Raw genomic sequence first — 15892 nt, forward strand, 5'->3', positions numbered from 1 at the left:
AGTGCACCCTGTACCAGTTCTTCCACCAAATAAAAATGTGGTGTCACCGCCAGACACCACACTTGCTAGGTGGTAGCCTTTAAATCGGCCGCGGTCCGTTAGTATACGTCGGACCCGCGTGTCGCCACTATCAGTGATTGCAGACCGAGCGCCGCCACACGGCAGGTCTAGAGAGACTTCCTAGCACTCGCCCCAGTTGTACAACCGACTTTGTTAGCGATGGTTCACTGAAAAAATACGCTCTCATTTGCCGAGACGATAGTTAGCATAGCCTTCAGCTACGTCATTTGCTACGACCTAGCAAGGCGCCATTACCAGATACTATTGATACTGAATCATGTACAGTCAAGAGCGACGTTCACCAGTTATGGATTAAAGTTAAGTATTCCACCAGCTACGTCCATTTGTCTAAATTCTAATTTCCTTGTCCTGTTCCAGACCTCGCGCCAGCCTGCGTGAGCTAAAACGCGTGCCTTTCGGCTTCCTCTAACAACCCGGTCTTGGCTCTCCTGCCAACCCACAACAAAAAATCCATGGCACTACTGGGAATCAAGCCTCAGTCGCCTTGTGGCAGTCAGCTGCACTGACCACTCTGCTATAGGGACAGACAAGTAATTCTACTGAAACAATGAAATCCAGTCACAAACATTATAATTAATTGATGTGTAATATTAATCAGGAATTTCTCGTATTAAAATTTTACAGAAGCTATTTCATTTTGTAAGTAAATAATAGTCAATGAATGTCTGGAAATTTGTCAGTCATAGAGTATTGTAGCATATTGTGCACTGGCAATCAGAAACTGTGCAAGGAAGTAGCAGTTGAACAGTATTCAGCCACCCTCTAAATCTCTGGCTATGCTTTCCATTACCAGTTTGATTCCGTAAGTAAAGCTGTCCTCAAACCGAAAATTGGTTTGAATGCTACAATGCTTTACCGTTCTTGGTACTAGTAGAGGTGATACGATCTTTCCTTTGTCTAATCTCTGATCCATCTTACATAGTGAGGCAGAGGAGGCTCTAAAGTTCTACATTGACTCCAAATTACAGGGCAACTTAGAGTTTTTCAGATGTAAAAATCATTGTTTTAGATGCCAAAGGTGACAGTTACCAGACATAAATTGTAGAACCGACTGTCGCTTTAACATTATACATTTTTCATTTGCAGCCTGACGCTTCCCTACTGATCCACAACCTGGTTAATGTGATGGAGAGTCCTATTATATTGTACCTACACGCTGCACAAAAACAATGGTATTGATTCAACTGATTTAAACAAGTAATGGACTAACACCAACGCAATCCCTTCGAAGAGGAGGCTATGTCAGGTGACAGGGTTTCTGCAACAGGGACGTCAGACCATGACAGCTGTTATCAACTTCTGTCAGAGCTGGACTTACCTGGTAACATATCCGCTGATAAGGCGGATACACTAGTGCTGTTGTTACATTTCATTACATTCCATGATTCATATTCCATGAATATGATGGGGAGAAGTCCTTGGGATATAATATACAATACAATAATATAACTAGATTACATATTAGATGTAATTGATATTATAGCTTAATATATTAATTTTAAGTCCCTATAAATATACTTTTCGATAGAGAAGAAAGTGTTATCCAACAGAAAGCTTTTTAAAGCATTCTTAGTTCCTCTATATCAGCCACGAGACATTTCATATTTTCTTATAGGTTGTTGAACACACTTGTACTCGTTTATTGGACACCACATTGTTCTAACTGTAAACGCTTTAAGTATTTATAGAGATTGTTCTTGGCTCAAGTAATATAATCACACTTTGTACTATTATATGAGAAAACAGAAAGATTGTTCACGACATAGAAATTGTGATAATGTCATCAATATACAAAGTTTCTTGCATCAGTCTTTGTAGGTTGTTCTAGGGTAACACCAGATATAATTCTACAAAACGCTACTGTATTCTAAACATCTTTACATTGTAAGTACAGGATCTGAAAAAATGAAATTATAACTAATTAAGGTATGGAAATATACAGTATAAACCATTTTCTTCGATTAGTCATCACCCATAGCTGTAACTATAGGTACAAAAAACTTAGCTGGACTAGAGTACTTCATAAATCTGGAATGTGGATTTACCCATAAAAGTTGTTTCTGTGGATTGTCCCAAGAAATACTGCTTGTATTTCATTGTTTGAAATACTTGTTGGTTCTGGAGTTATGTGAAAAGTACTGAATTCCATTTACTAAAACTTGTCAAATTTAATTAAAGTCCATTTACTTTGAACCATATGTTAATTTTTTCCAAGATCAAACTATCTCCCTATGCAGTAAAGAGCTAACTGAATCGTTTATTCCTTTATGGGCACAATCTGCATAAGGCACAAAGGTTTAATATTTGACTGTTCAAATGGAAAATCATTAATGTACTGTATATCATTATAGAAACAACAAGGAACAAAATACAGAACACTGTGGCATGCAATATTTAATTGCTAGAGATTCAGAAGTGCCCATTTGTGTGTGATGGACATTACTTAATGCATACTGCTTTCAGTGTTGCAGATAAACTGAAAACAAAATTTCTATAATATTTTAACTTTTGTATGGTGGTATACTTGGCATACTCCAGAAGACACTAAAAGATTCCAATCGGATTACCTCATGGTTGGACAGAGATTCTCGAATCAGAAATAGCTATTGTTTTGTAAGGCATAACGAGGAGGAGATATAGTCTCAGTTCACAATTTGGTAATGATGAAGAGAAGACTGAAGCTCAAGAGAGTCGTCCCAAAGAACCACTGTGGAAAGAATTGGGATACTGAAGTAGTGATGAATGATGAAGTATGGTTGCAGTACCCTAAGACTGTAGATACAGCGATAATGAATACCACAGTAGACACCTCAGTTGAAGAGAAAAGGAGATCTGTGTAGAGGACAATTACAGAAGCAGGACTGACAAACATCGGTACAAGGAAGGTAACAGAAGAAATATTTCCACTGCTTGACAAAAGAAGGAAGTACAAAAATATTCAGAGAATGACAGGAATACAGCAATATAAGTCACTTAGGGCCGACCAGAGTGGCCGAGCGGTTCTAGGCGCTACAGTCTGGAACCGCGCGACTGTTGCGGTCGCATGTTTGAATCCTGCCTCGGGCATGGATGTGAGTGATGTCCTTAGGTTAGTTAGGTTTCAGTATTTCTAAGTTCTAGGGGACTCATGACCTCAGAAGTTAAGTCCCATAGTGCTCAGAGACATTTTGAAGACATTTAGGAACGAAATAAATATGGAGTGCATGGAAGCAAAGGAATGAAGGCGAAATGGTTACAGGAAAAATGTGAAGAAATTTAAAAAGTAATGGTCGTTAGAAGGACTGAGTCAGCGTATAGAAAGTCAAAGCTAGCTCTGGAGAAACTAAAGGGAGAGCATGAACATAATAGGGCAGTTGAAATTTCACTGTTAAATGCGCCAGAGAGGGCATATATGCGGAAAGAGTGCAATGAGGGCAGAGGACTTGTCTGCTGACATGATGGGAGTCGATAGGTAAAACATGGGGAATCCAGTATTGGTCAAAGTTTAACAGAGGTCTGGAAGACTTGCGATAAAATACGGAGATCGGATAGGTGACATTCCTTTGGAATTTCTAAAATCAATGTGTGAAGTGGCAACCAAACGACCATTCAAGTTAGTGCAGACATACCATCGGCCACACAGTCACGAAGAGTGGAAGATAGTTAAGTGCAAGAACCCTCATACTGTCAACTTAATAGCTCATGCATCCATGTTCCTAACAAGAATGATACCCAGAAAAATGGAAAAGAAACTAAGGATCTGTTAGGCGACGTTCGGTTTCCTTTTGGAAACGTGAAAGCACAAAAGTGGCATTTATGATGTTACGACTGATAATAGAAACAAGACTTCTGCAAAATCAGGGCACACTCATAGGATTTGTCGATCTAGAAAAAGCGATAGTCAATGTAAAATGGTGCAAGATGTTCGAAATTCTGGGACAAATAGGAGTAAGCTATAGGAAAAGTCACGTAATACACAATATGTACAAGGATGAAGCAGCACTAATATGAATGGAAAACGAAGAATAACTTGCTCGGATTAAAAAGAATGTAAGACATGGATGCAGTCTTTCGCCCTACTGTTAAATCTATACATCGAAGACGCCATGAGAGATTTAAAAGGAAGATTTAAGAGTGGGATTAAATTTCAGGGTGAAAGAATATCGCCGGCCTGGATGGACGAGCGGTTCTAGGCGCTGCAGTCTGGAACCGCGCGACCGCTACGGTCGCAGGTTCGAATCCTGCCTCAGGCATGGTTATGTGTGATGTCCTTAGGATAGTTAGGTTTAAGTAGTTCTAAGTTCTAGGGGACTGATGACCTCAGAAGTTAAGTCCCATAGTGTTCAGAGCCATTTGAACCATTTTTTGAAAGAATATCACTGACAAGATTCGCTGATGACATTGCTACCCTCAGTGAAAGAGATGAAGAGTTACTGAATCTGCTGAATGAAATGAGCAATCTAACGACCACATTCTGTGAACTGAGAGGAAACTGGAGAAATACGAAAATTTAAGGAGCAGCAGTAACGAGATTAGCAATAAACTCAACATCGAAATTGGTGACCACGAAGTAGATGAAGTTAAGAAGTTCTGATATCTTGGAAACAAAATAACGCACGATTGATCATGCAAGGAGGATGTAAAAAGAAGACTAGCACGGGCAAGGAGGGAATTCCCACATAAAAAAAATCTGTTAGTATCAAACATGTGCCTTAATTTGAGGAAGACATTTCTCAGAACGTACATTTGGTGTACAGCACTACAGGGAATATCAATAGTGGGAAAACTGGAAAAGAAGAGAATCAAAGCATTTCAGATATGGTGCTACAGAGGGGTGTTCAAAATCAGGCGGACTAATAATATGAGGATTGATAAGGTTCTCAGCAGAACTGATGAAGAAAAGAACATGTAAGAAAACACTGACAAGAAAAAGGAACAGGATGATAGGACATGTGTTATGACATCAGTTAATAACTTCCATGGTACTAGATGGAGCTGTAGAGGGTAATAAAACTGTTGGGGAAGAGAGAGATTGGAATACATCCAACAGATAATTGAGGACATAGGGTACAAGTGCTACTCTAGAATGAAGAGCACAAGGGAGAATTCGTCGCAGGCCACATCCAACCAATTAGAACACTGATGATTAAAACATGAGGATATCATACAATACACAATAAAAATCTTAACTAAATCACAAAATGTTCCAAATGCTAATAATTTATTATATACTGAGTCGTAAGTATAGTATGTCAAGATAAACATAATCTGTTCAGTGGACAAAACTTTTTGAAATAATAACTATCTACCACCAAGAACTTTTTCTGAATTAAATATTTGAAACTCTATTATGCAAATACTTATGACAATATTTAAAAAGTATGACAATAATGAAATGAATCAGTAATTCTTTACCAACAGTTAGCTCCTTTTTTCACATGTGGCCTGACAACAATATATTTTAAGTTTGCCTGAAAAAATACCACTAGAAAGAGAGGCATTTCTTAAGTAACTTCATATATCACAAAGTTCAGATAGAGAAAATTTTCATATGTTAATTTTGATTTCAGTGTGACTACTATAACGTTTAGAACAAAGCTGAAAACATTTAAAAATCATTTTTTGAGTGGGGATGTAGATGAATTTTATTAAACTTGTTTTGGAAGTTTTATTAGAAGCCATTCACTGTACCCTAGGAAACTTTTCAAACACAAGGTACCTGCTAATGACAGAAAGAAGTCTTTAAAATAAGGCCATCCTTGATCAGTTCCTTATTTACTCTTAAAAATGTTCCTCATTTACGCAATTAAAAAATTGCCTCTCTCATGTTGTACTATTGTTACAAATGTTTGTTATCTTGTTAATAAAGGATAATATTATTCATTGGGAATGCTTTTATTTTCGTAGTCTGATAACTATATAGATTTTTATGAGATTATTTGTAATGTGTGTTATCTTATTATTATCCTTATTCCTTGATGTTAAGTGAGATTTTCTCTTTATTTTGCATAACTTTCTGATTCTGACCCCATTTGTTGAGAAACACAGGTTAATTTCTTAGGAGAATATTATTTAAAATGCTTCCTGAATACATTGAATACATTACAGAGGATTGTTTATTTTAATTTATGGTGACTGTATGATGCATGATTTTCCTATTTGAATTACAAAATACACTTTATATTCTTGTGTGTACAACTAGGACTGACTGCTTGTCAACCTGATCTGCAAATAATGCCATACAGGTGTGTTTGAAAATTATGTTGCATAATTCTTATTATATTAGTGTTAACAGGAGTGAACTTAAAATTTTGCTGTTAATCCTTACCATTGGGTTGTTTAAGTTTAATCTGTCGTTCTTCTGTTACAATTAATTTGTTATCTGTCTGCAGCAAATTATAGTGTATCAATTTTTTTTGTTGTTGTTTGAAACTAACTTGTCATTCGCAGGTCACCTATGACCCAAGGGAGTGAGATAATGTAGCCATTACTTATAAAACTAAATCATTTATTTCATTTGGTCACCTAGTAATATATTTTATTTTGCACAGTTCTGTTAAATAGATCAATATAATTTCCTTTATTAATTTTATTTTTTTACAATTCGTATCTGGCAGTGTATTTCAAATGTATACATTAACATTGTTCGAACAGTTATTCGAAAGTACAAATAAATATATTCGATTGACAATGACAGGGCTTTTCTCTCTTTTCGTTATTTTGTATTGAGTTGTCATCTTTTGGACTCATTTTGAAAGCTTTCCACAGTACAGTAAATGTAAAAATGAAAATCTAATACAAACTGCTGATTTATGGCTAATTACGCTTCTTCATAATTTCTTTTGTTTTACCACTTGGCCACAAACTCTCTTAACTATATCAGTCTGTGACAAAATAGATATTCCTCTGTATTAATATATTTGATTCACCTCAAATTTAAGCAAAATATTTAAATGTTTTATGCACTGCAAAATTTTGTACATGTGTTGTGTGTTGGCTTAAGTTGGAGAAATTTACTTTCTTCCACGATTGAAATTGAACTGCTTTCGACGAGATTTTGCATCCACAATTATTTGGGCCTGGCGTTTCAGATAACTCCTTGTTGGCACATCATCCTCTTCGTCAGTCTCTGAGGTTGGCAAAATAGAGGTCCGAGACTCTTGGTTGGATTTTTGTTGGTTCTGTTGAAACTTCCAGCTTTCTTCAGCAATCAGTCTGCCACTACTATATGCCTGTGAATACTAAATAAACATTTTTCATTAGGTTTACATAGCTCAATGGTGATGAAAGTGCTTTAAAATAGGCCATAAACAATAATGTGTGTTCACTCCTTTTGGAAAGTCTGTAATGCATTAGAAAACTTGTGAAAAACTTCCTCAGATACTGATAATAGACAATACAGTTAGTTTTATTTGATTTGTTTTGTTATTAATGGAGGAAATATAAAATATATAACTCATGGATATTACCTTAGAAAATTTTGTGATGTTTTCTTGATACCACATATGTTTTTGACACAGTATTTTATGACTCCCATTACTCCGAATATTATAGAAACTGAAGCTAGATGAAGTTTTGTTGATTGCAGGAAGGAAGTTATTTAATGAGTAATGTTACTCCTATTTATAGAGTTCAATGTAGTGAATGACAACTTCAGACAATTCCGAAATAAAGCTGGACTTAGACCCTCAAGAAGAGTAAGAATGAACAGAAAAATTTGAAATTTCATAGCTGAAATGATATGAAGCTGGATGGTGAAGAACCCTCATATGCACTCATCGACTTCAGTTTTTGAGTTTAAGCATTTGCAATGCTTTCAGCGTTAAAGTCATATGCATTTGTGTCGCCAGAATATTTTAGATATGAACATCTTACTGATACAGTTTGGAGTTGGTTAAAAAACAAGTGACGAAGATAACGAAATCTGACGCAAAATGTCCAACTGTACGATCTTCTGCGCGAAATTGACGAATGAATGGTATGACTTAAGTAAGTGTCTTGTGACAGTATGCACCCATTTCTGTTGGCTCTTAATGACTAGAAACTGACATCACATAAACACCCAATCTGTTTTCTAGCCATCACGATCAATGATTCAGTTACTTCACCACCAATTCTACTCCTAGCTTGTAGACTGTGTGCTTCAGTTACTTGCAAAACTAGTTGTTGTTTCCATTTTTGCCTTCAGTTATTGCTGTTGTTATGCAGTCATTCTTAATCAGCTTTGTTATTTCACTGTTGACGTTTCATTTATTTTTCTTAAATCTGAGTTCAGCATTCACAAGGGATGTAAATGGAATGTCCTTAAGTGTAAGAAATTTAGTTCCCAAATTGTCATTGCCTAATGAGGAAGGTTCATGCAACTCATGTTATTCAAGTATTGAATACACAAAAATAATGTCAGAAACTGGAAAGCCATGTTTTGAAAGATTCTAAATAGCTAATGTCTATATTTAATAGAAATGTTTTCTCCTCCCAGAAACACAAGGTACACTATCTGATGAAAAGTAAGCAGACACCTATTAGTGGATATTAATATAGGTTATGACCACCCTTTGCCTCTACGGCGACTTTAAATCTTCTGGGGACACTTACAGTAAGATGTCTCAGTGTCTGTGGAGGAATAGCATTCCTCAATTGCCAAAACCAGAGAAGGTGGTTCTGCTGGAGGCTGGGGTCAAGAGAGAAATCTGTGTTTTAACTCATCTGAAAGGTGTTCCATCCAGTTAGATCGCGATTCTAGGTAGTCCAGTCCTTTCCACGAACATTATTGCTGACAAACCATTGCTTCACAGGTGCTGCTTTATATGAGGGTGCACTGTCATGCTGATACAATCAGCATCTCTAAACTGTTTCTCAACTTTACACACTACACAATGCTGTAAAATGTGTTTATATCCTTCCACATTTAGCGTTTTCGTAAGTGCAATAAGGAGATGATAGTATGCAATGCTACCATGAAACACTCATTGTACTTAAACGATCAAGGAAAGTGCAAGAGTTAGTGTGGGTTGTCTGCATGCAGCGGTAGGGAAAATGACTTTGAAAGTAGGACATCAACAAGATGGCGCTGGTGGACAATTTAAAAATGGAAAAAGGCAGGTTGTGGGAAAATAAAATTTTCAAAATTGCATGAAATGAAAAAAATAATTTCCAAAATGGAATTTAAGATTTCAAAAAATCCAAGGTAATGGATCTAGCTTAGTCGTGGTTTTATTAATCCGTCCTTCTCCCCTGTTCCCATCTCCTCTCCTCTGGATACAAGCAAGTATTAAAACGAAACACTCAGTTTCATCCACAATAATTGCAGAAACCTGTAAGTGCCTTATTTATGATTTAAAATAATGTGCTTGATAATTGAATAATTTAAATAATTATAACAATTTAATTAGTAATTAAATAATTATACATATGAAAAATTTAAGTAAATCACAGCTTAGTATTTTAGTGGAAATTAGATGAAATCATATGCAGAAACCTGTAAGTGCGTTATTTATGATTTAAAATAATGTGCTTGATAATTGAATAATTTAAATAATTATAACAATTTAATTACTAATTAAATAATTATACTTATGAAAAATTTAAGTAAATCACAGCTTAGTATTTTAGTGGAAATTAGATGAAATCATATTATACGCCCTGAGAGGGCTTAAAGTGAAGTTTGTATCTCGCAGTATTTCCATATGTATAATACATCAGCAACACACACATATGCACACATCTGTCAAATATATACGGAAAATAGTACTGTAAAGTCTAAAGTAAGAACCACAATGCTATTTTCATGCCTAAATATGTCCAAAGAACGTGCTAAGCAGACAGTTAACTTTTCATGTTTGCCTTAAAAGAGTAACATAGTAAACCTAACCTTACCAGGCATACATTACATGTTATTTAACATTCTATACTAAAGAGGCAAACATACAAACAAACAGACAGTCTGAATTACTGAAAGAATCTGATTATATAGACCTACACTTGCAGTAAGGCACGATGCATTCACTAATTAATTATTTCCACATCTACATTGCTCTGTAAGTGTTACAATGGTATAGCATGAAAGGATCATAACATTTCAGTCTGAATGCTGTGTTATAGTAGTGTTATCACCTAATGTTTTTACGAGTTCTACAGAGAAGTGTCAACCGCCAATTTAAGAGGAAGATGAAAATCTATCACTAGAAAATTTAATCGATATTGTTAATAGCCTAATATTGTTTTTTATTTGTATTTAAACTGATCATAGAAGACGTTAAGCAAAAAGCAAAGAAATAGTCGATTATAGTTGCAAATTACCAGTAGGAGTTGTGATGATATGCAACTACTAAATAACAGCCAATATCTAAGCAAATTCCATAATGTGAAAATATCACTCTCACACGAACACCAATTTAGAACGGAAGGAAGGTGTTCTGACGATTTCACTGTGGTGTATAGCTCAAACTGCATATTTTTGCAGCACTCAGGCAGAATGTCTGCCTTGTTGGCACACAATACAAGAAAATATGGTGACAGAGATGAAACATCACCAAAGACGATGGTGCAACAAGATAGAGTCGATAACTCGAAAGTAACATTATTTATCAAAACACATGCACGTTCCACACAAGTGCAATTACAGGTCTTGAATATTTCAACTGTGCACCAAACTAGAATCATATTACATGCAAAATTTCGAGCACAAAACACACTTTACATGCACAATGGACCTTCAGATGAAATATTTCCACATTTTAATTGCCTGTATAACTAATTAATATACACACAGCTCACTTATTGACACTACTGAAACAAACTGTAGGTTAGTTCACGACCATAGATCGATATCTATTCCACACAGTAAACTTATCAGTACTTGGTGGCAAAACACACACCTGAGCACTACTGCTGAGCTGACTTACAGCCTAAACTGTACTTGTCAACAACAATTTTTAAGATAAGCAATGCTCGTAAAAGCAGTTTACCATTCACTGACATGTCTTGGAATGAATTTTGCGTTGCTATACGATCATAAAGTAATTTTTTTTGCTGATGACAGAAACCTCCAGGCAGGAGCAGGTGTTTTATTAATCATCTTACCTAGTCTTGGTTCAGCTGGCAAGGATATGGCACAGTGGAGTAAGTTCAGCATCATTTATCTAAGCACTTCATTTCTACAGGTAAAACATAATGTTCTTACCACTGAGTTAGTGTTGATATTTGTTTTGTAGGCATAATACCACGGTCTTAGGCCATATACCCAGAAACAAATATCAACAATAACGCTAATACCACCTGCAAAAGCCTTCGTAACTTGATTATCACTGAATGTTTCTTTTTATTTTCCGTAACTATGTATGGAATATTACCGAGCGTTACTACCGTTTCTCCTACCTAGTTTCTACTACTTTTCAAGGTCAGCCCAGTACTTACTTTCCCCATCGAAAAACACATGTAGCGTATCGTTAATAGGAGATTCTTTTACTGGGATTTTGTGCAGGGTTGATAATACCAAAACAAATATTCTTCTACCAAATCTTTATTAATTTTTGAATGTGTATTTACTCATAGAAAACTACTCATTCATTATGTTTGTTTGGAGTAATTTTAATAACATCCAGCTTAATTTTTGAATGAGTTTACAACTTTTGCAAATGAATCACCATTAAATGCAGTTATTGTGCTGGTTTTAAACTCTGCAAATGGCAAAATTGTAATGGAGTTTTCATATATTCTTTAATACGGTAAACGTCCTTGGATGCATTGATGTAGACATGTACTCCATGATGTGTCCACTTTCCATTGCTTTTTACAATAAATGATTATATCTTGCATTCCCCACTCGTATCCAGATTTTCACATGCACTGTCCTTAAAGTGATATGTCTGCCTTGCTTGCAATGGCTTCATCTTTTTCCAGTAACAGCTTACACTAACACAAGCTATGGTGCATGCAGTCTTGTATATTTGTTCACTTCGCTTGCTGATGTGATGTGGGTTGCCAAACCGAACTGCTGGCAACTATTTTTTATTTAGTAGGCTACTTATCATTTCTTGAAGGTACTAAGTGTTGAGCTTCATTAATGACCCTGCTTTCAGATTTGGATTTGAGCGTGGCTTAGATGTGACAGTTTTCTTTTGTTATGACAACTGTTTTCGGCATATACTTAAGTTTTCGTTTTTCTACTTCAACCGCTTCCATTTTCATTTTTTTATATACATAATTCATTAATTGTCCTTAAAGGAGTAATTTCTTTAACATGGAAAGGTTGAAGTGTGTGTGAGGCACACAACCTTTTCAAAGCAGTGTATGGTAAGCAGTTAAATGGTAAAAACTGTAAATAGCAACTTGTTAAATGGTTAAAAGCTAAATGGTAATGTTAAATCATAAATGCTTAAATGGTGAACAGTTGGATGGTTCAATGGTTAAACAGAACTGTAAGATGAGATTCAATGATACCAGCAAGTCAGATGATGATGATGATGATGATGTTGACGACAATGATGAGGCAGATGTGGAAATATTGCATACAGCAGTATTTGGTACCAGGTGAGTCAGAATGTGGCAGGAATCTTATGTGAAATCCTGAGTTCCCAACAGTTTCAAGAGCGTTCCAGTGGGCGAAAATACTATTGCTAGATGTGAGCAGAGGTATGAACACAGATATTGGTTTGAAACTGGTTCAGATGTTGACTGAACATTGCAGTTCTCAATATCCCTCTCAATTTCATTGCACAAAATATTAGTTTCAAAAGTCAGGTGCTGAAATCTTGGAGAAATATCTGAAGGAAACTGGTGTTGCAAAAAGGCACACTGAATGTGTCTGAATGTACTGAAAACGATTTCTAAACTGCAACAGAGATTGGGAACAGCTATTCCTAAAGAATACTGACCAAGACAGAGAATATGAAGCCAAAGAATGCACTGTATTTATGAGAAGAGTAGGATAGGTATATGAAACATGAAAGCAGGAGCTGGAGGAGAAAAGTGATGAGTATGAATACGATGTTGAAGATGGTGACAGAGATGAAGAAGACTCATAAAACAAAATTATAGCAGGGACAGGTGGTGAACCGAAGGTAAATTTCGCAACCTTACTGAACGAGGTGGCGTAGTGGATAGTACACTGCATTCGGGAGGACGACAGTTCAAACCCGCGTCCGGCCACCCTGATTTAGGTTTTCCGTAATTTCCCTAAATCGTTTCAGGCAAATGCCAGGATGGTTCCTTTGAAAGGGCCTGGCCGACTTCCTGCAACATTCTTCTCTAATCCAATGGGACCGGTGGCCTCGCTGTTTGGTTCCCTCCCCCCAAGTATTTCAAAACGCCATGTTATTCTACGCTCTTTTGGCTACAAAAACCTATTTTGCGATATAATCTCCGTTCGCCAGTTTACTGGGAGGACCTATTACGCCCACATGGCACCACTCTGCTGGCGACGATACCATGTTTCATTGCCGCGACGATGTTCGACAAAACATTGTCACGATCAGCCTCATAACGAGCAAGCAATTCCGCACAGCTGGTCCTTCGTTGCTCTTTATGGTCTTCTGTTAGGCGGCAAGGAAACCAACACGAACAAGTCTTTGAGTGCCCCAACCTGTGGATGAGTGTGTCAGCACTACCAACAGAGACGTCCAGTTGATCAGCGCAGTGTTTGATTGTGATCCGTCGATCACTTTGAATGAGACTGTCTGCACGTTCCAATATGCGGGAGGTCGGACAGGTTTGCGCGACATTGTTGCGACAGTGACAGACACCTAGCCCAACGACTCACTGTGCTTTTGTTAACTGCTATGTCTCTGTAGACATTTAGCCAGCGCCTATGAATACCGGCGATGCTCTGGTTTTTTGCCGAAAGAAACTCAATGACAGCTGTCTGCTTGGAATGCACGTCCTGCAGAGACGCCATTTTAAAGGCTATGTACAGTGGCGCCACTGGAACTTCATGAAATTATAGGGACTGAAGCGCGTATATTCCACGATGTCCCGCAACAATTTCGGTATTTTTTGAACCGAAATTGGCGGAGAATAAAAGCTGAGTTACTTACTGAATGCCTCTCGTACATTATTTTCTACACCTTATAAATTGGTGCTGAAACATTACTGAATAACATTAGGGGACACTAGTACATTCTATAACACAGCATTCAGACTGTGTTGTAGACTGTTTATTTGTATACCAGTGTAACACTTAGAGAACAATTTAGATGTGTAAATAATTAATTCGAGGGTGCACTGTGCTTTATACCAATAGCATACCTACATAATTACGTTCTTTGAGCAATCCAGACTGCCTATTTGTTTGCTTGTTTGACTCTTTAGTGTGGTATACTAGCTGACATGTAATATATGCTTGGTCAGGTTAGTTTTAATATGTTGCTCTTTTATGACAAACTTGAAATGTTAGCTGTCTGTTTAGAATACTATTTGTAGCTATTTTCGATGGAATGTAGCATTGAGGTACTGACTTAACAGTTTCCACTTACATATATACAAATAACGTTATGATAATTGACATAAAGATGCCATTTTTGTGTTGCTAACGTATTTTTGTCAAGAGAATAATCTGACACTTGACAAGCACCATAGTACAATTTGGATGTGAAAAATAATTTATTTGAGGCTCCATTCTGCCTTAAATTATGTAAGGTACTCATATCGAAATTTGCACTGTCACAAGTACTGCTTAACCTGAAAGTTCATGGTATAAACAATGTGTGTGTGTGTGTGTGTGTGTGTGTGTGTGTGTGTGTGTTTTTGTGTGTGTTTGTGTGTGTGTGTGTGTGTGTGTGTGTGTGTGTGTGTGTGTGTGTGTGTGTTTTGCTGATGTATTATATATGTAGAAATCCTGCGAGATACAACCTCTACACAATGTTTGAATAAATCGTTTGGATACTATGGAGTGCATCCAAGTGGTGATTATACTTTAATATTCACAAAAATTGAGTCATTTAAATTTTGCACATTTAAAATCATATAATTATTAATTAAATTATTTAAATCATAAATGACAGTTGTAGGCTTCATCGATTATGATGAATGAAACTGACAGTTTGTTTTAATACTACACTGATATTCGCTAGAGAGGAAAGGGCGAGGGAAGTTACAGACAATAACTGAGATGGTTGCGCCATCTTGGAGTTTTTGGATTTTTAATAATTATTTTTGGGAAATTATTAATTTTTAATATCTCGCCATCTTCCATTTTTTAATTTCACTCAATCCGCCACCTTACATTTTTTAATTTCCCACCAGTGCCATCTAGATGACATCATGTGTTAAAGGCCATTGCCCCTGCTACTGCATGTGGACAACCCACAGCAGCATTTGACATTTTCAAGGTACCGAGCGAGGTGGCGCAGTGGCTAGCACACTGGACTCGCATTCGAGATGACGACGGTTCAAACCCGCGTCCGCCCATCCTGATTTACGTTTTTTGTGCTTTCCCTAAATCGCTTCCAGCAAATGCAGGAATGATTCCTTTGTAAGGGACTGGCCGACTTCCTACCCTATCATTCCCCAATCCGACGGCACCGATGACCTCTCTGTTTGGTCCCCTCCCCCAAATCAACCAACCGAGATTTCCAAGGTCGTTTAAATACAAATGGTGCTATATGGTAGCTTCAGATGCTACTGGGGACTGCACCTTAATCATAAAAAACACACCTGTACCGTGACAGCACCTACTCCATACTTCATAGTTGGCAATACACATGATGGTAAGTGACGTGCCCCGGACATTCGTCAAACCCAAATCCTTCTGTTGAACTGCCACAGCATTTAGCACGATTAATCACACCAAAACACAAGTTTCCAGTCCTCCTCCATCCAGCACGTCGCTGTTTAC

At 36.9% G+C, this 15892-nt stretch overlaps 1 protein-coding gene across 1 annotated transcript in view; it reads right to left on the minus strand.

Annotated features, from left to right (window-relative positions):
- Window positions 1-6755: 6755 nt before the first annotated feature.
- Window positions 6756-15892, minus strand: part of LOC126471419 (outer dynein arm-docking complex subunit 3) — a 355522-nt gene continuing 346385 nt past the window's right edge. Inside the window, exon 11 of the mRNA XM_050099557.1 lies at window positions 6756-7301. Coding sequence (XP_049955514.1) covers window positions 7074-7301 — 228 coding nt within the window. The 3' untranslated portion in view covers window positions 6756-7073. The remainder of the gene's footprint in view (window positions 7302-15892) is intronic.

The sequence above is a fragment of the Schistocerca serialis genome, chromosome 3, assembly GCF_023864345.2.
Source record: "Schistocerca serialis cubense isolate TAMUIC-IGC-003099 chromosome 3, iqSchSeri2.2, whole genome shotgun sequence".
In the NCBI taxonomy this organism is placed as follows: Eukaryota; Metazoa; Arthropoda; class Insecta; order Orthoptera; family Acrididae; genus Schistocerca; species Schistocerca serialis.